At 39.5% G+C, this 22,408-nt stretch overlaps 1 protein-coding gene across 11 annotated transcripts in view; it reads left to right on the top strand.

Moving 5' to 3' along the window:
* The window catches only part of XRN1 (5'-3' exoribonuclease 1), a 134,509-nt gene that overhangs the window by 3,407 nt on the left and 108,694 nt on the right, over positions 1-22,408 (top strand). For all 11 annotated transcript variants that reach the window (XR_008523940.2, XM_063722254.1, XM_024245011.3 and 8 more), the window contains exons 2-8: positions 11,708-11,940; positions 17,404-17,501; positions 18,701-18,810; positions 18,907-19,017; positions 20,612-20,694; positions 21,334-21,421; positions 21,506-21,674. Coding sequence is in view for 10 of the 11 variants with exons in the window: in XM_063722254.1 (XP_063578324.1) it covers positions 11,708-11,940; positions 17,404-17,501; positions 18,701-18,810; positions 18,907-19,017; positions 20,612-20,694; positions 21,334-21,421; positions 21,506-21,674 (892 nt within the window). In the remaining variant the exon portion in view is untranslated. The remainder of the gene's footprint in view (positions 1-11,707; positions 11,941-17,403; positions 17,502-18,700; positions 18,811-18,906; positions 19,018-20,611; positions 20,695-21,333; positions 21,422-21,505; positions 21,675-22,408) is intronic.

Here is a 22,408-nt window from a genome sequence, read left to right as displayed (position 1 = left end):
TTTTAGTTGTTTTTAAATTATTGACTATCGTCATTCTGTTGTGCTGTCACATAGTAGGTCTTATTCATTCTTTTTTTTATTTTTTATTTTGGATACAAGGTTGCGCTCTGTCACCCCGGCTGGAGTACACTGGCGCAATCTCGGCTCACTGCAACCCCTGCCTCCCTGGTTCAAGCGATTCTTGTGCCTTAGCCACCCAAGTAGCTGGGATTAGGCGTGTGCCACTACGCAGCTAGTTTTTGTGTTTTTAGTAGACATGGTGTTTCACCGTGTTGGCCAGGCTCTTCTCCAACTCCTGGTGGCCTCAAGTGATCCGCCCACCTCAGCCTCCCAAAGTCCTTGGATTACAGGCATGAGCCACTGTGCCTGGCCTGTGTTTTTTTGTTCTGTTTGTTTTAATTGAAATCTTTTTAAAACTAGAGATGGGGTTTTGCCATGTTGCCCACTCTGGTCTTGAACTACTGGGCTCAAGTGATCCGCCCGCCTCAGCCTCCCAAAGTGCTGGGATTACAGGCATGAGCCCCTGTGCCCAGACTAGGTCTTACTCGTTCTTTCAGTTTTTCTTTTATACCCATTAACCTTTCCCACTTCTCCCCTGACTCCCCGACTACCCTTCCCAGCCTCTAGGAACCATCTTTCTATTTTCTATGTCCATGAGTTCTATTGTTTTCATTTTTAGATTCCATAAATAAGTGAGAACATGCAATGTTTGTCTTTCTGTGCTGGACTTATTTTACTTGACATAATGATCTGCATTTCCACCCATGTGGTTGCAGATGGCAGGATCTCATTCCTTCTTGTGGCTGAATAGTACTCCATTGTGTATATACCACATTTTCTTTATCTATTCATTTGTTGATGGACACTTAGGTTGCTTCCAAATCTTGGCTATTGTGAACAGTACAGCAACAACAAAGGAGTGCAGATATCTCTGCAATATACTGATTTCCTCTCTTTGGGTTATATTAACACAGCAGTGGGGTTGCTGGGATCATATGGTAGCTCTATTTTTAGTTTTTTTTTGTTTTGTTTTGTTTTTTTCAGTTGCAAGATTTAATAGAGTGAAAACAGAGCTCCCATACAAAAGGAGGGGACGCAAAGGGGGTTGCTGTTGCCGGCTCGAATGCCTGGGTTTACATTCCGATCCTTGTCCCTCCCGCTGTGCTGTCAGGCAGTAGATGATTGGCTATTTCTTTACCTCCTGTTTTGCCTAATTAGCATTTTAGTGAGCTCTCTGACTGATCGGGTGTGAGCTAAGTTGCAAGCCCAGTGTTTAAAGGTGGATGCAGTCACCTTCCCAGCTAGGCTTAGGGATTCTTAGTCGGCCTAGGAAATCTAGCTAGTACTGTCTCTCAGTCCCCCCTCTCAGCAGGAAAACCTAAGTGCTGTTGGGGAGGTTGGCCGACGACTGCTCTAACTGCTTCCTGCTGAATTGGCGCGTAGTAGGGGTGGTGCAGTTGAGATTTCCTCGGGAGGGGTGCCTTTGATGTCATTAACATCAGCGCATAGGCTAACAGGCTGGTCCAGGGGTCCGCGGTAGATCTTAGTCATGGACTGCATCTGGGGCTCCGTTTGAAGAACGATTTGTAGTTTTACAGCTTCGATTCTGGAAGAGACAAACTTAACAAGGAGGTTAAAGATACAGTGATTGGGCCAGGTGCGGTGGCTCACACCATTAATCCCAGCACTTTGGGAGGCTAAGGCGGGCGGATCATGAGGTCAGGAGATCGAGACCATCCTAGCTAACACGGTGAAACCCCGTCTCTACTAAAAATACAAAAAATTAGCCAGGCGTGGTGGTGGGCACCCATAGTCCCAGCTACTCAGGAGGCTGAGGCAGGAGAATGGCGTGAACCCAGGAGGCGGAGCTTGCAGTGAGCTGAGATCCTGCCACTGCACTCCAGCCTAGGCGACAGAGCGAGACTCCGTCTCAAAATAAAAATACAAATACAAATAAAAAGATACAGGGATTGAAATGTATGGCCTGTAGTGCAGGAGATTATTTCTTTGGCACACTTTATAGGCCCTGACTATCTGCTTGATAGTTTTGAAAAGGCCTGGTCCAGTAAATAATAATTCGGCTATCTGATGGGTGCTATCAATGCCTAAGTGAAAGATTTGGTGAAGGGTTTTAAGTAATTTCCATTGGTTAGCTGCAGGCAAAAGTATTTTTCCTTCTTCGGTGGCTAGCCATCCTGAGGGGAGGAAACTATGTCCTCGTGAGGTTCCACATTCTATTTCTTCTTCTGAGTACTGGGGCTTGGTTTCCTGGAGGGGATTACCCCATACTAGGGGTCCTTCTATAAGCATTTCTAATGGAGAGTCCTGCCTTGCGGCTCTTTTGGCTTCAATATCCTCTTGGCGGTTCCTTTCTATTTCCCTTTCCTTTCTGATGACCCCGGCAGTGTAAGACTGCCACCTCTTTAGGTTTCTGTACAGCCAATAATAATTTCATAATGGCTTCCTGATGTTTGATAGGTGTTCCCTCCAAAGTTAGGAATTCCTTTTCTCTCCATATTGCTGCATGGGCATGGAGGACTAGGTAAGCATATTTAGAGTCTGTATATATATTTACCCTTTTTCCTTCTCCTAATTCTAGTGCCCGAGTGAGGGCTATTAATTTTGCCAGCTGAGCACTAGTTCCTGGCATGAGGGGATTATTTTTAAGTATTCCATTATCACTGACCACTGCATAGCCCGCTTTTCAAAGTCCTTTTTCTACGAAGGACTTTTTGTATACGAATTCATTGTATGTATACGAATACGAATGAATTGTATACGAATTGTATATGAATTCAGTATACAAATTGAGGTCAGGATCAGTCAAGGGAACCTCTGAAAGGTCCCCTCGAGCGGCTTAGGTTTGAGCAATTACTTTTTGACGGTTATGTTCTATCTTTTCTTCATTGTCTGGAAGAAATGTGGCTGGGTTAAGAGTTGCACAAGTGCACAGTCGCAACACTGGCCCTTCAAGTAATAGAGCCTGATATTTAAGTAAATGGTTGTCTGACAGCCACAAGTCTCCTTTAGCAGTGAGTATACCATTCACATCATGAGATGTCCACACAGTAAGATCTCTTCCCTGTATTGTTTTAACTGCTTCAGATACTAAGACTGCAACTGCAGCCACTACCCATAAAAAATGAAGCCAACCCTTTGCCACTACGTCAATTTTCCTACTCAGGTATGCCATGGTTGCAAGCTCATCCCTCGGACCTGTGTAAGGACTCCTAGAGCTATTCCTGTTTTTTTGTGATATATAAAGAAAAGTCTTGCCCTGTTGGCAAGCTTAACACTGGAGCTTGGGTTAGGGCCTTCTTTAGGGCCTGGAAAGCCACTTCTGCTTCAGGTGTCCATCTTACTAAATGGGTATTGGCTTTCTGAGTTTCCTTAATTAGCATATATAATGGTCTGGCTATTTTGCCATGCCTGGGAATCCATATTCGGCAGAAACCTGTTATGCCAAGGAACCCTCTTAGTTGCTTTAGGGTTTGGGGATGAGGATAAGCCAGTATAGGTTGGATACTTTCCTCACTGAGGGCCCTGGTGCCTTTGGATAATTTTAGCCCTAAGTATTTAAACTGCTGTTAGCAGAGCTGAGCCTTTGGTTTGGAAACCTTGTAGCCACAGGTGGCGAGGAAATTTAAGAGCGCTTGGGTGGCTCGGTGGCACAAGATTTCTGAATGGGCGGCCAAAAGGAAATCATCCACGTACCGAAGGACAAGAGTGTCCAGGTATGAAAATTGGCTCAAGTCTTGGGCTAATGCCTAGCCAAGTAGATGGGGCTATCCCTGAACCCTTGGGGTAAAACAGTCCAGGTAAGTTAAGACGTTGGGTTCGAAGGCTCTTCAAAGGCAAACAAGAATTGAGAGTCAGGATGTACAGCGATGCAGAAAAAGGCATCCTTAAGGTCCAGGACTGTAAACCACTCTGATTCCTCTGGTATTTGGGAAAGCAGAGTATAAGGGTTAGGTACAGCTGGGTATAGAGGAACAGCAGCCTCATTGGTAATCCTGAGATCTTGCACTAACCTCCACTGTCCGTTGGGTTTCTGTACTCCTAAAATTGGAGTATTGCAGGAGCTGTTGGCGTGGTTTTACTAGGCCTTGGGCTTTTAGGTCCTTAACAATCTTTTGGAGTCCTTGTTGGGCCTTGGGTCTAAGGGGGTACTGCCTTTGGTAGGGAAAGGAGGCAGAATCCTTTAGTTTAACTTGTACAGGATGGGCATTCTTTGCTCATCCATGTTGTCTTTCTGTTGCCCACTTCAGGATTAATTCCTTCCTCAAGCAGGGGACAACAAACGAGTGTTCCTTCTCGTATGTTCAGGTGTATAATGACCCCTACTTTTGCTAGAATGTCTCTCCTTAACAAGGGAGTGGGGCTTTCAGGCGTAATTAGAAAAGCATGTGAAAAGAGTAAAGTTCCCCAGTCACAACTTAGTGGCTGGGAGAAGTATCTAGTGACTGGCTGTCCTAGGACCCCCTCGGATAGTGACAGATCTGGAGGAGAGTTGTCCAGGACAGGAGAGTAAGACTGAGAAGGCCGCGCCAGTGTCCAGGAGACAGTTAACCTCCTGGCCCTCAGTGGTCAAGCATACCCAGGGCTCTGTGAGGGTGATGGCATGGGCTGGCGCTTGCCCCGGGCACCCTCAGTCCTGCTGCTGGATCATCTGGTTAGTGGCTTCTGACTCAGAGGACCTTCATCTCCTGGGGTAGTGGGCCTTCCAGTGATTCCCTTGACATAAGGGGTATGGACAAGGGGGTGGCTTATTTCTACTTGGACAATCTTTTTTAAAGTGTCCTTGTAGACTGCACTGGAAGCAAGCCCTATTAGGCATTCGATTTGCCCAGCTTTTCCCTTTTCCAGAGCCTCCAAAGTCCACTTGCCTAAGGGCCATAACTAAAGCGGTGGCCTTTTTTTTAATCCCGTTTGTCCCGTTCCGCCTGCTCCTCCTGATCTCTATTATAAAAAAATGAGGTTGCCAAGTTCAGTAGAGTTTCTAAGTTTTGCTCTGGGCCTAAGGCGGACTTTTGAAGTTTTTTCCTAATGTCTGCAGCTGACTGATAAACTTATCCTTTAAGATTAGTTGGCCTTCAATGGAGTCAGGTGACAGAGAGGTATGCTTCCTTAATGCCTCTCTTAGTCTATCCAGAAAGGCAGTAGAATTTTCTTCCTTTCCCTGTGTTATAGTGGACATCATTGAATAATTCATAGGCTTCTTCCTAGTTTTCCTTAGTCCTTCTAGCACGCAAGTTAGCAAATGTCTGCATCACCAATCTCCATGTTCTGATTCTGTGTCCCAGTGAGAGTCTATACTGGGAACTGCCTGCTGGCCTGTGGGGAATTGTTCTCTTTCCTCTGTTGTCATCCTATCATTGACCTGACTGGGATACCAGAGATTGCCAAACTCTCGGGCTGCAGTTATGGCAGCACTTCTCTCATTTGGGGTTAGTGTCTGATCTAGCAGTAACATTATTTCTCTCCAGTCAGATCAAAGGATTGTCCTAACGCTTGTAAAACATCAATATAGCCATCAGGGTTATCTGAGAATTTGCCTAGATGTCTTTTAATTTGCTTTAAGTCTGAGACAAAAAAGTACATGCACTCTGGCTGGGCTGAATTCTTCTCCTCCCACTGCTTGGAGGGGGCATAATCGGGGAATATTGGCACTCTGATTCATTGTTTACCCCTTTGTCTGTCTCCTTTGGACCGTTTGGGTTAAAGGGGGGTCCTTGTTGGGGAAGGAGTCAGGGGGACACTGGGATAGGGAGGTAGACTCTGAGGGCTTCCTGTAGGGCATAAACCACACTTTTTACATAATTGCGAGTTGTCTCTTAATGAAAAGAAAGTTTGCACATATGGCACTTCACTCCATTTGCCCTCCTTTCTACAGAAGAGGTCTAGCTGTAGGATGGTGTTATAATTTCAGCTTCCCTCACGAGGCCAGGTTTTTCCCCCTTGAGGAGGATATCGTGGCTAGGCGGTACTGCAGAAGAGTATAAAGTCATTTCTTTCTTAGAGTCTGAGGGTCAGATTGGTCCCATTCTCCAGAATACATCTTAGGGGAGTTTTTGCCTTGGGGGGTGAACGTTTCCCATCTGAAAAAAGAACATAGGTATGCCAGCACTCCTAGTCATTTTCCAATGAGCATTAGTCCTAGAGCGTCCTGTAAGGGCCTAATGCTTATTCTTTTCCAGGGTGCGTAACCACCCATGGACCTCTGCTTCTCAGATTAGTTACGCTTACTGATGTAGCAGTCTTGCACCTGTTTTCCCGCCTGTCTTGACCACAAAGAAAAGGGTCCGGGCTGCTGGATTCTAGTGGTCCTTTACCAGCGTGCCCAACATTGCCTTTGTGCTCAGGGATGAGTTCCTTTCCAGGGTGCGTAACCACCCATGGACCTCTGCTTATCAGATTAGTTACGCTCACCAATGTAGCAGTCCTGCACCTGTTTTCCCACCTTTCTTGACCACAAAGGGGTCTGGGCTGCTGGATTCTAATTATTTTTAGTTTTTTGAGGAACCTTCAAACTGTTCTTCATAGTGGTTGTACTAATTTACATTCCTGCCAACAGTGTACGAGGGTTCCCTTTTCTTTACATCCTTGCTAGCATTTGTTGTAGCCTGTCTTTTGGATAAAGGCCATTTTAACTGGGGTAAGATGATATCTCATTGTAGTTTTGATTTGCATTTCTCTGATGATCAGTGATGTTGAGCACCTTGTCATGTGCCTGTTTGCCATTTGTATGTCCTTTTTTGAGAAATGTCTGTTCAGATCTTTTGCCCATTTTTGATTGGATTATTAGATTTTGTCCTATAGAGTTGTTTGAGCTCGTTGTATATTCTGATTATTAATCCCTTGTCAGGTGAGTAGTTTGCAAATACATTTCTTCCATTCCGTGGGTTGTCTCTTTGCTGATTGTTTCCTATGCTGTGCAGAAGCTTTCTAACTTGATGTGATCCCATTTCTCCATTTTTGCTTTAGTTTCCTATGCTTGTGGGATATTACTTAAGACATTTTTGCCCAGACCAATGTCCTAGAGATTTTCCTCAATGTTTTCTTGTAGTAGCTTGTAAAGATATGTAGAAAGAGGAAAGAATATAGGATTGGTGGGGAAAATAGCAGCCAAATCATGCAGGACCTTTTATGCTATTAAGGATTTGTAGTATCCTATGGGTTTAGATAAGGAAGCAATGTGATCAGATTATGTTTTAGAGAAAACTGGAAGCAAACAGTTCGGTTGGGAAACTGAGGGGCATGGACCAGTGCGGGAGATCTGGGCATGGAGAAAAGGATGAGATTACCTAAGACAGTGGAAATGGATAAGATGGTAAGATTCTAGAAACATTTTGGATGTTAAATTAAAAAGAAAAATACCTCAGTGACTAATTGGATATGGGATTGGAGAAGGCAGAGAGTATAAAATAACCTTGAAATTTCTAACTTGCAAATGTAATAACTGAGAAGAGAAACTACATTATCAGTAATCTCTTTGTATGGGAGTAAAGTTCTACTGCATGTTCTCACTTTATTCAACACATTGGCCAATGATTAATTATTCTTTGTCTTTCTTATTAGTCTGAAACCTAAGAGAATTTTTCAAATATTTCTTTTCTAAAAGGAAAATTATAGTGGGGTATTTTTTAGATTATAAAGTTAATATATGCTCATTATTTAAAAAAATTCAGATAATGCAGAAAGATATAAAAATTATTATATAGTCTAGAGGAAAGTAAAAAGCTTTCATCATCCATAGTTGACCCCTAGTAATATCTTGTTTTTATATACTTCCTAACTTTTCTATGCAGATATATATGTAAATAAATATTTCCTATAAATAGGATACTTTACCTGCTGTTTTATACCCTGCCTTTGTCACTTGATGATATATATTATGCATATTATTCCATGCCAAATATGAATCTATTTCATAATTTGTAATTGCTGTGTTGAATTCCGTTGTATGGATGTACCATCATCAGTTTTCTATTATTATCTTTTCTGTACAATACTGCCATGAATATTTTATACTTCATCTTTACAAGTTAATCATATCTGATTATTTTTCAGGATAAATTTTCAATAGTAGAAATCCTGGGTCAAAGATACACGTTTCAAATTTTAATTCGTACTTTGTGATTAGTTATGCCAGTTTACATTCTAGTCCCAAACTATTGCGTATAAACCGTATTTCTGTTTTTCTAGCTCCACAACTTTTCTCTAAAATTAGAATGCTAAATATTTATCTTTTAAGGTTGTTATAATTAAGTCAGAGAATGAATATACATATTTAGCCCAATGTTTAATACCTAATAATTGCATAATAAATGCCAGCAATTGCTTTTAATAACATGAAATATGTGCTTCCCCAAAGCCCTGTTAATACTGGGTAACATCAGTCTCTTTAATTTTTACTAATGTGGGAAAATGATATGTTATTTCAATGAGAAATTTTGGATGTTGAACATCTTTTCATGTGCTTATTAGACTTAGACTTTTTTGTTTATTCATTTCTGAATTGCTTTCCACTTTCTGTGATTACTTTAAAAATTTGCTTTCTTTTTTTTTTTTTTGAGGAATCTCGCTCTGTCGCCCAAGCTGGAGTGCAGTGGCACGATCTCAGCTCACTGCAAGCTCCGCCTCCCGGGTTCACGCCATTCTCCCACCTCAGCCTCCCGGGTAGCTGGGACTATAGGCACCCACCACCACGCCCGGCTAATTTTTTGTATTTTTAGTAGAGATGGGGTTTCACCATTCACAGAATGGTCTTGATCTCCTGACCTTGTGATCCACCCACCTTGGCCTCCCAAAGTGCTGGGATTACAGGTGTGAGCCACCGCGCCTGGCCTTTTTTTTTTTTTTTTTTTTTTGGGACAGTTTCACTCTGTTGCCAAGGCTGGAGTGCAGTGGCATGATCTCAGCTCACTGGAACCTCCGCCTCCCAGGTGCAAGCGATTCTCATGCTTCAGCCTTCTAAGTAGCTGGGATTACAGGCATGCGCCACCACCCAGGCTAATTTTTGTATTTTTGGTAGAGACGGTTTCACTTTGTTGGCCAGGCTGATCTTGAACTCCTGACCTCAAGTGATCCACCTACCTTGGCCTCCCAAAGTGCTGGGATTATAGGTGTAAGCCAGTATGCCCAGTCAAAAATTTGCTCTTTTTCTTATATTTGAGTATTTTTTATGTGTTAGAGATGTTGACTTCTTTTTTTTTTTTTTTTTTTTGATACAGAGTCTTGCTCAGTTGCTCAGGCTGGAGTGCAGTGGCTCGATCTCCTCTCACTGCAAGCTCCGCCTCCTGGGTTCACACCATTCTCCTGCCTCAGTCTCCCGAGTAGCTGAGACTACAGGCACCTGCCCCCACGCCCAGCTAATTTTTTTGTATTTTTTAGTAGAGACGGGGTTTCACCGTGTTAGCCAGGATGGTCGCGATCTCCTGACCTTGTGATCCGCCCTCCTCGGCCTCCCAAAGTGCTGGGATTACAGGCGTGAGCCACCGCGCCCAACCAGAGATGTTGACTTCTAATTTGCAAACATTTCCCTACGTTTTGTCATTTTTAATTGAATTATATATGGCACTTTTTAACCCTATATATGTAAAACAATACATTTTTAGATAACTCTACCATTTATTCGCTTTTTGATTTCTGGCTTTTCCTACCCTAAGAGTTTCAAATATTTGTATGTAATTTTTTTGTTACAGTTCTCACAGTAAAATTTTTAATCCTTCTGGAATTTCTTTTGTTTTAGGGTAAGATGGAGTTTTATTTTTTATATACTAAATTTTCATTCAAACCATCTGTTTGATAACTTATCTAGGGCAAATTTACTTTGATTCTTCTTTTTGTTTGTTTGTTTTATAGAGACAGGGTCTTACTCTGTCTCCCAGGCTGGAGTTTGGTGATGCAATCACCACTCACTGCAGCCTTGAACCTATGGGTTCAAAGATTCTCTCACTTCAGCCTCACAAGTAGCTAGAACAGACACGTGCTGCCACACCCAGCTTACTCTTCTTTTGAATACTCTTCTTGGCTATTATTGTATATTTATTCTCCTAGGAAGACTTTGGAAAATCGTTCTGTAAAATGTAAAAGAAAAAAAAAAGTGTAAAGAAAAAAATTTTGATCAAGTCATTGATGCTGAGGCCAGGCACAGTGGCTCACACCTGTAGTAATCCCATCACTTTGGGAGGTCTGGGCAGGCAAATCGCTTGAGCTCAGGAATTCAAGACCAACCTGGGCAACATGGCTGGTTTTTTTGGTACAAAAGATATGAAAATTAGCATATGAAAAAGATATGAAGTTAGCACGTGTGTTGGCATGTGTCAGTGGTCCCAGCTACACTGAAGGTTGAGGTGGGAGGATTGCTTGAGCCTGGGAGGTGGAGGCTGTAGTGAGCCGAGATCACACCACTGCACTCCAGCCTGGGTGACAGATTGAGACCCTGTCTCAAAAAATAAAAATAAAAATAAATAAAATACCCCTGTTGAAAAGTCACACTGAGATTTTGATTGAGGTTTTCAGATTTCTTGGAATAAATAGTAAATCTTGAGTGCGCTTTAAAAATCTCATGGTTACAACTGTCATTTCAGTTCAGCCTGTTAGAACATTCCAGAATTTTTATGTTATGCTTGTACATACAATACTATATAAATAGGTATTTCATAAAAATATGTTTTGATGGTGTTCATTGATTCAGAGACCAAAACTTTTCACTCCCAAAACTCAAAGGCATGCCATTTTCTCAATAGCAGGAAAATATATTGTTACTTGTACGTGTTGTAAAACTTAAATTACTGTTTCAGAAGTGATTTCTGTTATGTTTATACAAGGAGAAAATTCAAAGTAATTTAATGAATATGTAAGGCAGACTCTATTCTAAGATTCTTTTATTACAGTACAAAATATAACTTTAGCTTCACCCATTTCAGTTCCATCTTAATGTATATTTGTTTCAGTAATGTTCCCCTTCCTCACAAACATTTACTTTTTTTCTTTTTAGTTAAAATAATTTTTGTTACTGATGGGACCAAGAGTTCCAACACAAACATTTAAATAGAGGAAAAATAAATGAGAGAGCCATTAAGGTCTTATAAAAGCAGATGCTTGTTAGTCGGAGCTTACAAATTATTAACCCACATATCACAAACAAGAAGTCTGTTTTTCAGGTTTCAGTTTCATAAATTTCTTGGCATAATCTAACATTTTAAAAATTAATGTAACCAATCAGTGACTGTTTCAGTGAAACTAAGTATACAATTAGGCTTTACATCATATGTTAAACGTTTCAGTAACCATGTACAAACAGCCTTTTGATGTAAATGGGCTTTTTGTTACCCATTATAGAGGAAATTGAGATTTTGAGGAGTTAATGTCAAATGGTAGGAAGGAATGAAACTAATATTTTGAGTACCAAATGAACCAAGCACTTTATTTGGTGTTTTCTTGGAGCTTATTATTTGGAATAAGTAGATTGTTTTCTGACAGTAAATTTGATCAAGTCATTGGTGCATTATATAAAACCAAATTTGTCACCATATTACCAATTCTTTACTTTTTTATTCATCTGTGATTGTTTACTCAGTTTTTGTATAATAGAATACACAAATTCTGCTTTTTATAATTGAATAATCACTTTTCCCTGCTGCTTAAGATATCTGTAGTTGATTAAAATAAATGATCTCAAGCATTTTTCTTTGTTTTTCAGATTCCTGAATTTGACAACTTGTACCTGGATATGAATGGAATTATACATCAGTGCTCCCATCCTAATGATGATGATGTTCACTTTAGAATTTCAGATGATAAAATCTTTACTGATATTTTTCACTACCTGGAGGTGTTGTTTCGCATTATTAAACCCAGGAAAGTGTTCTTTATGGCTGTAGATGGTGTGGCTCCTCGAGCAAAAATGAACCAGCAGCGTGGGAGGCGTTTTAGGTAAAACATTTATGTTTTATTTTGGAAGATTATTTAGCTTAGTAAAAATATGTTATTTTAAAGATAATTGATTTGACACAGTCTTCTGTTCATGTTTATTTTCTGCGTAAACTCCCCCAGAAATGGAAATATCTCAGTGTGATATTTTACCAGTCGAGTAATGAGTTAGGAACTCAGTGAGATGTCCTTTCTCAAAACATATGTTGGAGGTTCTTTTGTTCGTTTGTTTCTTTGTTTGTTGAGACAGAATCTCACTCTATCACCCAGGCTGGAGTGCAGTGGTACAGTCTTAGCTCACTGTAATGTCTGCCTCCCCAGTTCAAGTGATTATCAGTGCCTCAGCCTCTTAAGTAGCTGGGATTACAGGCAAGTGCCACCAGACACAGCTAATTTTATATATATATATATAAATATTTTTTATAATATATATAATTTATAAAATTATATATATTTTATAAAAAATATATATATAAATTTTTTTTTTTTGAGACGGAGTTTTGCTCTTGTCACCCAGGCTGGAGTGCAATGGCATGATCTCGGCTCATTGCAACCTCCGCCTCCCAGGTGCAGGTGATTCTTCTGCCTCAGCCTCCCAAGTAGCTGTGATTACAGGCGCCCACCACCACACCCAGCTAATTTTTGTATTTTTAGTAGAGACAGAGTTTCACCATGTTGGCCAGGCTGGTCTCAAACTCCTCACCTCAGGTGATCTGCCCACCTCAGCCTCCCACAGTGCTGGGATTACAGGTGTGAGCCACTGTGCCCAGCCAATTTTTAATATTTTTAATAGAGACAGGGTTTCACTCTGTTGGCCAGGCTGGTCTTGAACTCCTGACCTCAAGTGATCTGCCTACCTTGGCCTCCCAAAGTGCTGGGATTACAGGTGTGAGCCACCACGTCTGGCCAGGTTTTGGTGTCACCTGGGGCTCTAAGAATACATCACTGTAGTTACAGTTCAGCAATTAGGAAGCTACTGCTGCATCTGTTAGTTCCCAAGCTACAGTGCACTTGCTATATCTGTACTGAAAAAAAACTGTTTACCTGTTCCTTGCTTATAAAGTCACACTTTTGTTTTCTGTCACAAGTTTTTATACTTCTCACTGATAATTTGCAAATGATAGTACTGTAGTAGAGAAAAGCTCCAATAGTAGTCTGCCCTGGGATGGTAACTAGAAAGTGAACTAAGAGATTCTTCTAATGAGAACATTATTGACACTTAGCTTAATTCAACAAGCATGTATTGAATGCCCAGACTCTGGGTTAGATGCTGATTTTTGACTGAGCATAGGTCCAGATTGGGCAGAAAGGCAAGTGAGATCAGAATGCAATTGATGGACTGTGAGAAGTGAGCTAAGTTAGGAAATTCAGGGTATTATCAGCACCACTGTGTGACTTAGGTGGTAGGAGAAGTAAAAGGATGAGAAGAGGTTACACACATAGGATTTTAAAGTTCATTCCTGGACATGTGGAATATTTCTATGTAACAGTGAGATCAGGCTGTGTCCCGGTTCATGGGTAACAGAAGTAAAGGTTAGAATTGAAGGCAAGAAATCCCTAGTGGAGAGTGTTTGATGGGTCATTAGCGTAATGAGTCCTTCAATCATAATGGAAAGTAAAGGAGTGGAAAGACCATCTGCACATCCAATGTGGAAGTCATCAAAGAAGGTGGGACGGTGCCTTGAAGAAGGCTGCCGGTGAGAGGAAGAGGATGGCAAAAAGTACTGATTTCAATATCAAAAGAAAAAAGATACTGAAATTTTTAGAAAGACTGTGAGATCTTTGAAGGCAAGGGCCATCTCTGAGTAATACTTAAATTCTCAAATACCACCCAAGACTTACTCTATCAGAATCTCTAGTAGTTGAGAAACTCCTGGGAACTATTTTTTACCATACTCCCCTGATATTTGTTAAAGTAGTTTTTGGGAGCCACTAGCCCAGAAAATCTAGTGTTAAGGAGGGATTTTATAAACGTACTACATCAGTCTGGGTTCAGTTACAGGTGATAGAAAGCACTCTAGCTGTTTCAGACAAAAAGGGGTGTAATTCAGGGAATTGGGTGCTTATAAAAATCACTGTAAAGCCAAAAGGGCGGGAATCTAGATGAGCCGTAAGGGATAACTTCCCAAACAGCACCACAGAACTGACTCACCAGTGGCAGAACTATTACCACATTCAGGTAATGTGAGGAGTTCAGAGCCCCCTACCAAAATGGGTGGTTTCGGGAACTTACTCCTTTATCTGTGATCCAATAATTAAGAAGCTGTCACCTGGGGCTCTAAGAATACATCACTATAGTTACAATTCAGCAATTAGGAAGCTACAGCTGCGTCTGTTCCAGAGCTACAGTGCACCTGCTAGATCTGCACTGAAAACTGATTCCCTGTTCGTTGCTTATCAGCATCTCCAAAGATACTGAATACTGGGATCTTCTTTACCATTGCTGAAATATACAGAGATACCAGAGCTCCAGTGCCTCAATTGTGATGCAGGCATCACCACACTTCCACTTTCCAAACCTTATATGGAGGCATCTAATTGGCAAAATCTGAGTCATATCAAGACAGTTAGCTGCAGGGAAGCCTGAGAACTTTCTAACCTACCTGGTATCAGAAGGTAAACTAAAAGGAAATGGAATGGAAGTTGAGGGCCAATGCATTATAACCACCACAAGCATTTATTAAATACTGTGCTGGTATTGAGCACTACATTTTTCCTAGAAATCCCCTAGTCAGTTTTCTGCCATTCTCTACAGTGATGACCTTCTCCATTCATAATTCCCTGTTTTACTTATTTCTAAATCTGCCTTCTATCTTTTATCCCCACCATGCCACTAAAATTTCCTGACAAGATTACGGCTAAATCCAGGCCAGGCGAGGTGGCTTGCGCCTGTAATCCCAGCACTTTGGGAGGCCGAGGCGGGTGGATCACAAGGTCAGGAGTTCAAGATCAGCCTAGCCAAGGTGGTGAAACCCTGTCTCTACTAAAAATACAAAAATAATTAGCCAGGTGTGGTGGTAGGCACCTGTAATCCCAGCTACTGGGGAGGCAGAGGCAGAGAATTGCTTAAACCCAGGAGGCGGAGGATGCAGTGAGCCGAGATCGCACCGCTGCACTCCAGCCTGGGCGACAGAGTGAAACTCTGTCTCAAAAAAAAAAAAAAAAAAAAAAAAAAGATTATGGCTAAATCCAAAGAATAGTTCTTTCTTCAACTTATTTCATTTATCCACAGCATTTAATAATGTTGACCATTCTTTCTTGAACTTCTCCCTTTCCTTGACCATCATGTAACCACATTCTCTCTTTGTACTTTCTTAGTCTCCTTGTCTTCTTTTCTTCCTTTGCGTTTCTTAAATATTAATGTTTCTTAAGTTTCTGTCCTAGGCTCTGAGTGATTTCATCCAATGGCTTTGATTGCTATGTCTCTGCTGATGACTCCAAATTTATCTTTCTGGTGGATCGCTTTCTCCTAAACTCCTATATATCCAAATGCCTACTGAATGTCTCCTTTTGGAAACCCCAGATATACTTCACCGTTAACATATTTAGAACTGAACTCATCTTCTCCTTAAAACAGTCTGCTTTCTGTGTTTCCTATTTCAATGAATGGCAACACCTGCCACTAGCTACCTAATCCAAAAATCCAAGAGTTATTTGGACTTCTCGCTCTTCCTCATTCCTCACATCCAGTCCTCTTTATCCAGTCTCAAATTTGTCACATCTGTCTACTTCTTTTCATCTTTAATGCTACTGTCTTCAGCCTAGACTACCATTATCTTAATCTAGATTACTTCAATAGTCTTACCTTGTTCCTGTCAAACATTTTCTTTATTGCATCCAGATTAAACATTATGGCTGTTTAGTTTTCTACCTCCCCACTAGAGTGTAATCTCTGAGAACAGAAATAATTTTTTTTTTTTTGGAGAGTCTTGCTCTGTCTCGCCCAGGCTGGAGTGCAGTGATGTGATCTCAGCTCACTATGGCCTCTGCCTCCTGGGTTCAAGCGATTCTCCTGTCTCAGCCTCCCGAGTAGCTGGGACTACAGGCCGCACCACCACACCCGGCTAATTCTTTTTGTATTTTTAATAGAGATGGGGTTTCGCCATGTTGGCCAGGCTGGTCTGAAACTCCTGACCTTAGGTGATCCACCTGCCTTGGCCTCCCAAAGTGCTGGGATTACAGGTGTGAGCCACCGCACCTGGCCAAGAATAATTTCTCTTTTGTTATATCCCAAGACCTTGTGACATAACAACATTGAATAATTGTTTGGTCAGCCAAAGAAGGAAGGGAAGAAAAGAGGAAAGAAGACATTGCAGATAATACAAATGAGTTGATATCCTCAGAGTTTTTGTTATGTTAAAGAGGTTGGTGAGAGAGAAGTTAAACTTGAAGAAGAGTTTGTTCATCACAGGAATAGAATTCTATGGGGCACAGTAGATGAAGCTGGTAGCAAGGCTGTAGAAACTATACTCAAAGCAGAGCTTCCTAACTTGTGTGCCATGTGGCATGCTGGTACGCTGCAGAGGGGTGGAAGTAGAAGTCAGACAGGTAGTAGGACACCCATATTCAAATCCAGGTTTGCCTGACTGTAAAACTCAGGTTCTTTCTAGTAAATTCTGTTGCCTCAAAAATGTGATGATTTGGCAGTCGATTTCATTAATGTCATTAGGCTTTCATTTTAAATGTTTTTAGGAAACACAAAGATAGATATTTCAATTTTATAATTGTATTTTTATATAATAGGGATAATTTTAATGATCTTAAATATATACATTAAATGATGATTAAGATCATTAAATGTCATTATCATTAGATGTATATATAATGAACATTTAAAGCTATACTTTTGATCTTATTTTTAGAATGAATTTGCCATATATTTGTGACAAGAATTATTTTATGTTTTTAACATTCTGTTAAAATGTCCTACTTCTGTATTCCTAATCTGAAAAATTCAATTTTTTTTTTTTTTTAATGAGACAGAGACTCACTCTGTCACACGGCCTGGAGTGCAGTGGGTACAATCATCACTCATTGCAATCTTGAGCTCCTGGGCTCAAGGGATCCTTTTGCCTCAGCCTCCCAACTAGCTGAGACTATAGGCACATGCCCCTGTACCTGGCTAATAATTTTTTTTATTTTTGTAGAGATGGGATCTTGCTTTGTTGCAAGCTGGTCTTGAACTCCTGGACTCAATTGTTCTTCCCACCTTGGCCTCCCAAAATATTGGGATTACAGGCATGAGCCACTGCACCTGGCCTGAAAAATTCAATTCTTTAAATAAACAAAACAGACAAGTCTGAGACTCATTTTTATCAATCATAATAATTTCAAAACTTGTATGTTTTGAACGTTAAAACTGGTGAATTACTATTTTAGTTATAAAGGCACCTACATAGCAGTTTATATAAAGATCTTCACTTTTTTTCAGAAAACTTAAGGTACTTTTTTCCCTTAACCTTTAAGGTCAGCAAAGGAGGCAGAAGACAAAATTAAAAAGGCAATAGAGAAGGGAGAAACTCTTCCTACAGAGGCCAGATTTGATTCCAACTGTATCACACCAGGTAAATTCACTGAGAGAAAAATTATGACAGAATTGAAATATAAATTGAAAACTTGGTTTTTAAATGTATTTTATTTTCTATGCTCTATTTATTTTGGCCTTAGGGTTCCATTTACTGTATTTTCCCACTTATGTTTGCTCATGAGATGGTTTGGTCACCTTGGTCATAAATACTCCTACAAAAACTGTAGGGATTTTCAGATGTAGATAAATTAGAGCAGATATGGACAGGAATCTCCCAGGTGTACAGAATTGCAGACCTTGAAGAAACTTATGTTTATATATCTTTCTGTCCTACTCCTGCCATTTATTTATGTTAAAACAGACTCAGTGAGGTTGTAGCTTATCAAGTTGATGTAGCTAGATTGCGGTAGTCAGAGTAAGAAACTGATTCTCCTAGTCCAGGGCCCTTACTACTCTGCTTCTCAAAATTAGTTAAGATTTTTACGACTTTAAGGAAAATGAATTTATCAGTATTATGTTTAATTTTGTATGCAGCAGCATACTCTACAACCTTTGTCTAACATCATATAATTCTTTACTTTGAATGAAAATCTTAAAATCTAACTTTCTCATCAGTTCTTTACTAACAGTGGTAATTTGTCCTTTCTTTAAGTGCGTTGGTCACACATTGCTCAGTTTAACAACTGGTTTTATCCTGATTGTGGTTTTAGACTGTATTGCTTTTGACTGTTGACCATCTGAGCCTTTCCCAAAATGTAATCATTGTAGACTCAGGTTCCAAATTAATAATAATTTTTCAGAATAGTAATTTCAGTAGTAATATTATTATTATTATTATTGACAATCTGATTTAAGCTGCAAGCCTTAAAAAAAAAAAATTCAGAATTCAGCAGAAGAAATAGAAGGTTGAGGTTCATTAGAGAGTTCAAACTCTGCCCTTATGTGAAAATTCCTGAAGCACAGTGCTGAGACACTAGTAAAATTCCTTGACTTTCCCTGTGTGACACTGATTTTATTTAGGGGGACTAGTGACATTAGAAACAGTTGTGATATTTGCAAGGGAAAAGTACATTACCTGTTTTTCAGGATAAGCAGGAGAGCTTTTGACCTTCTTTGGAGATCCTATACCTACCTAGCTATTCCCTGCGCACTCAGATTCAGTTATGTGTTGTCACTGAGAACTTAATGTTTTTATGTCTTTCTTAGATTAACCTTTTTAAAACTTATTATTTTTAGGAACTGAATTTATGGCCAGGTTACATGAACATCTGAAGTATTTTGTAAATATGAAAATTTCTACAGACAAGTCATGGCAAGGAGTTACCATCTACTTCTCAGGCCATGAGGTTATTATCTTTTTTTATTTAAAGAGTTTTAAAAAATTATTTAATATTCTTAAGCATATACCATATTACTGCATTTTTAAAAACAATTTTATTTAGACTCCTGGAGAAGGAGAGCATAAAATCATGGAATTTATCAGATCCGAGAAAGCAAAGCCAGATCATGATCCAAACACCAGACACTGTCTTTATGGTTTAGATGCTGACTTGGTAGGTATAATTTTTATTATTATAAACTTATGCATTGATAGTTAAATATCTAAGAGATTTCATTTTGTACAGGAAGCTTACTGGCTGTGGCAACAAATATTGGAGACACAATAATGATTGCTACTTCTATCATTACCAAATTTCTAAAAATCATTGGAAAATGAGCTTTTTAGCCATAGCTTATTGACCACAGATCTCTATAATTAGTCTACAGATGTGACTAATTCTAGTGCTGTGAATACTTTGCCGAGGTCAGAGAAATGGGGCTGCCTTTTTACCCTCAGGCTTAATACTTGGCTTTTAATACCTCCTGATCTGAAGACTTCATGCTCCAAATACCTTTAGTGACTTTTTTTTTGGCATTAACTTTTTATTATGGAAATTTTCAAGCATAAACAAAAATAGACAACGTAATATAATGAACATCATATACCCTTCATCTAACTTAAATAATTTTAAATTTCTACCCCTAATCATCTGTCTCCTCCTCTCTCTCCTACCTGCTCCCCGCCCGATTATTAAAGCAAATCCTAAACATTTTATCATTAATTTGTATATGTTTCATAAGGTTTCTCTAAAGGATTAGGGTGTTTTTTTAAGAAAAAATACATAACCACAATGCCATCATCCCACCTAAAACAGAAATTAACCTTTTCTTAATATAGAAGTAACCAGTTAGTATTATCATTTCCCTGATTGCCTCATAAATGTTTCATTTTGTTTTCTTGTTTGAATCAAGGTTGAAATAAACAGTATGCAAGTACATGGCATTTGATTGATATGTTTCAACAGACTGTTGACTTACTTGGGGTATTAGAATACTGTGTGAGAGGCCGGGCAAGGTGGCTCATGCCTGTAATCCCAGCTCTTTGGGAGGCCGAGGCGGCCAGATCATCTAAGGTCAGGAGTTCAAGACCAGCCTGGCCAACATGGCTAAACCCCATCTCTACTAAAAAATACAAAAATTAGGCAGGCATAGAGGCAGATACCTGTAATCCCAGCTACTCTGGAGGCTGAGGCAGGGAGAATTGCTTGAACCTGGGAGGTGGAGGTTGCAGTGAGCCAAGATCGCGCCACTGCTCCAGCCTGGGCAACAGAGCGAGACTCCGTCTCAAAAAAATTTTCTAATTTTTCTCACTATGTGAGAAAATTAACTGAAAGTGCTCTTTTCCTTTTTTTTTTTTTTTTCCTGAGTTTTCATATACTGGGGCTACCCTGGTCTCCAAAAGAGTCCTGCATTCTTTGGTCATAGAAAAGCTGCTGCCTCTAATTTCTAACCAGTTCCCCCATGGCAAGTAGAAATATGTGAAAACCAAGAGATGTTTGGGATTTGGGGGGATAGGAAGAGGAGAGGGGATGGGGATAGGGTAATGGTTATGAAAAGCATGTGAGCTAAGGTGAACATATTTTTCTTAGAAAAATACACTTTATCTCATTCATAACCTACAAATAGATCATATTTTGTTATTTGTATATTTAATGTGCTAATTGTTTCTTATTCTTCATTGTATAGAATTGTTTTTTAATTGCTTTTGTGAACCTAATATTATTAAAAATGGGAGAACGAAAACATTTCTTAATCATTTTTCAACAGATTATGCTTGGATTAACAAGTCATGAGGCACATTTTTCTCTCTTAAGAGAAGAAGTTCGATTTGGTGGCAAAAAAACACAACGGTAAATTATATAGCATATATGTTGGAAGAAAGAAATTATGCCTGGATAGTAATTCTTTAACAGATACATGATTTGTAAATACTTTATCTCATTCCGTAGGTTGTCTTTTCACTATGTTGATAGTGTCCTTTGATGCACAAACGTTTTTAATTTTGTTATAATCCAACTCATTTATTTTTCTTTTTTTTAGGAGTTTTCAAGTTTTAACTTTTATGGTTAGATCTTTGATTCATTTTGAGTTAATTTTAGTGTGTAGTGTAAGGTAAGGGCCCAACTTCATTCTTTTGCATGTGGATATCCAATCTTCCTTGCATTATTTGTTGAAAAGACCAGCCTTAAATGGGCCAGATCTCAGTAGTTTCTTACATCTACTATATGTTATTTAGGACTTCTTAATTCTGAGAATCCTTCCACAGAACACATAATGTAAACCAATTGTTTTGAACTTTAACATGTGTTATCTATTATTGCAGTTGTATTTTTATCTTTGTTACCCTGCAACTTTCATGTAAATTGTATGCCTTAATTACAAGACCTTACTATCTTCTAATGATACTTTTGATTTAAGCTTTGTTACATTTTTAAGCTGGGACCTTAAAAATAAAATTCACTGTATCTTGATCATCTGACTAATTCCAGGGTGTGTGCTCCAGAAGAAACTACATTTCACCTTCTACACTTGTCTTTAATGAGAGAGTATATTGACTATGAGTTTTCATTATTAAAAGTAAGTATTAATAAAGCCATGGACCAAGGATTTCCATTGCAGAAATTTTCACTGGATTTGACTTTGTTCTCCATTTTACTGTAGGAAAAGATCACATTTAAATATGATATTGAAAGGATAATAGATGATTGGATTTTGATGGGGTTTCTTGTTGGTAATGATTTTATCCCTCATCTACCTCATTTACATATTAATCATGATGCACTGCCTCTTCTTTATGGAACATATATTACCATCCTGCCAGAACTTGGGGGTAAGAAGAATTTAATAATCTCTCGAGGATACTTTAATTTAGTGCCACCTTACCCTAAAAATGTCACTTAGTTTAGTAGATTATTGCATGCACAGCTAAAGTAGAAAAACATTGAGGATTTATTTTGGTCTAAGGTGCTAACCTCTGAGGTTGTCATTTTCAGTGATTCACAAGGAAAGAAAGTGAACAGAGTTAATGAACCTCACTTATTGATAGCTAACTAATCTTTGCCTTTATTTTTTTATTATTTATTTATTTTTTGAGACGGGGTCTCGCTCTATTGCCCAGACTGGAGTGCAGTGGCGACAGTGCAATGTTTGCCTTCTGGATTCAAGCTTATGCCCATGCCTCCGCCTCCTGAGTAGCTGGGATTACAGGCATGTGTCACCATGCCCGGCTAAGTTCTATATTTTTAGTGGAGATGGGGTTTTACCATATTGACCAGGCTGGTCTCAAACTTCTGGCCTCAAGTGATCCAGCCTGCCTCCACTTCCCAAAGTGCTGGGATTACAGGCATGAGCCACCACACCCGGTCTAATCTTTGCCTTTAATTCCTTAAGAAAGCCAGCATACTTTATTGGTTTTACTTTTTTCATATTTAAGCATAGAAATTCAATTTTTTTCGAATGGATATGCATCAGAGTGTTTAATATGAAGCAGTGATTTTTCAATGAAAACAGAAAATTGACAAACATAGTGATGCCGAATAAAACAGACCACAGGGTAGCAGAACA

The sequence above is a fragment of the Pongo abelii genome, chromosome 2, assembly GCF_028885655.2.
Source record: "Pongo abelii isolate AG06213 chromosome 2, NHGRI_mPonAbe1-v2.0_pri, whole genome shotgun sequence".
Lineage (NCBI taxonomy): Eukaryota > Metazoa > Chordata > Mammalia > Primates > Hominidae > Pongo > Pongo abelii.
Note: the sequence above shows the minus strand (reverse complement) of the source record. Positions and strands in the feature narration are given on the sequence as shown.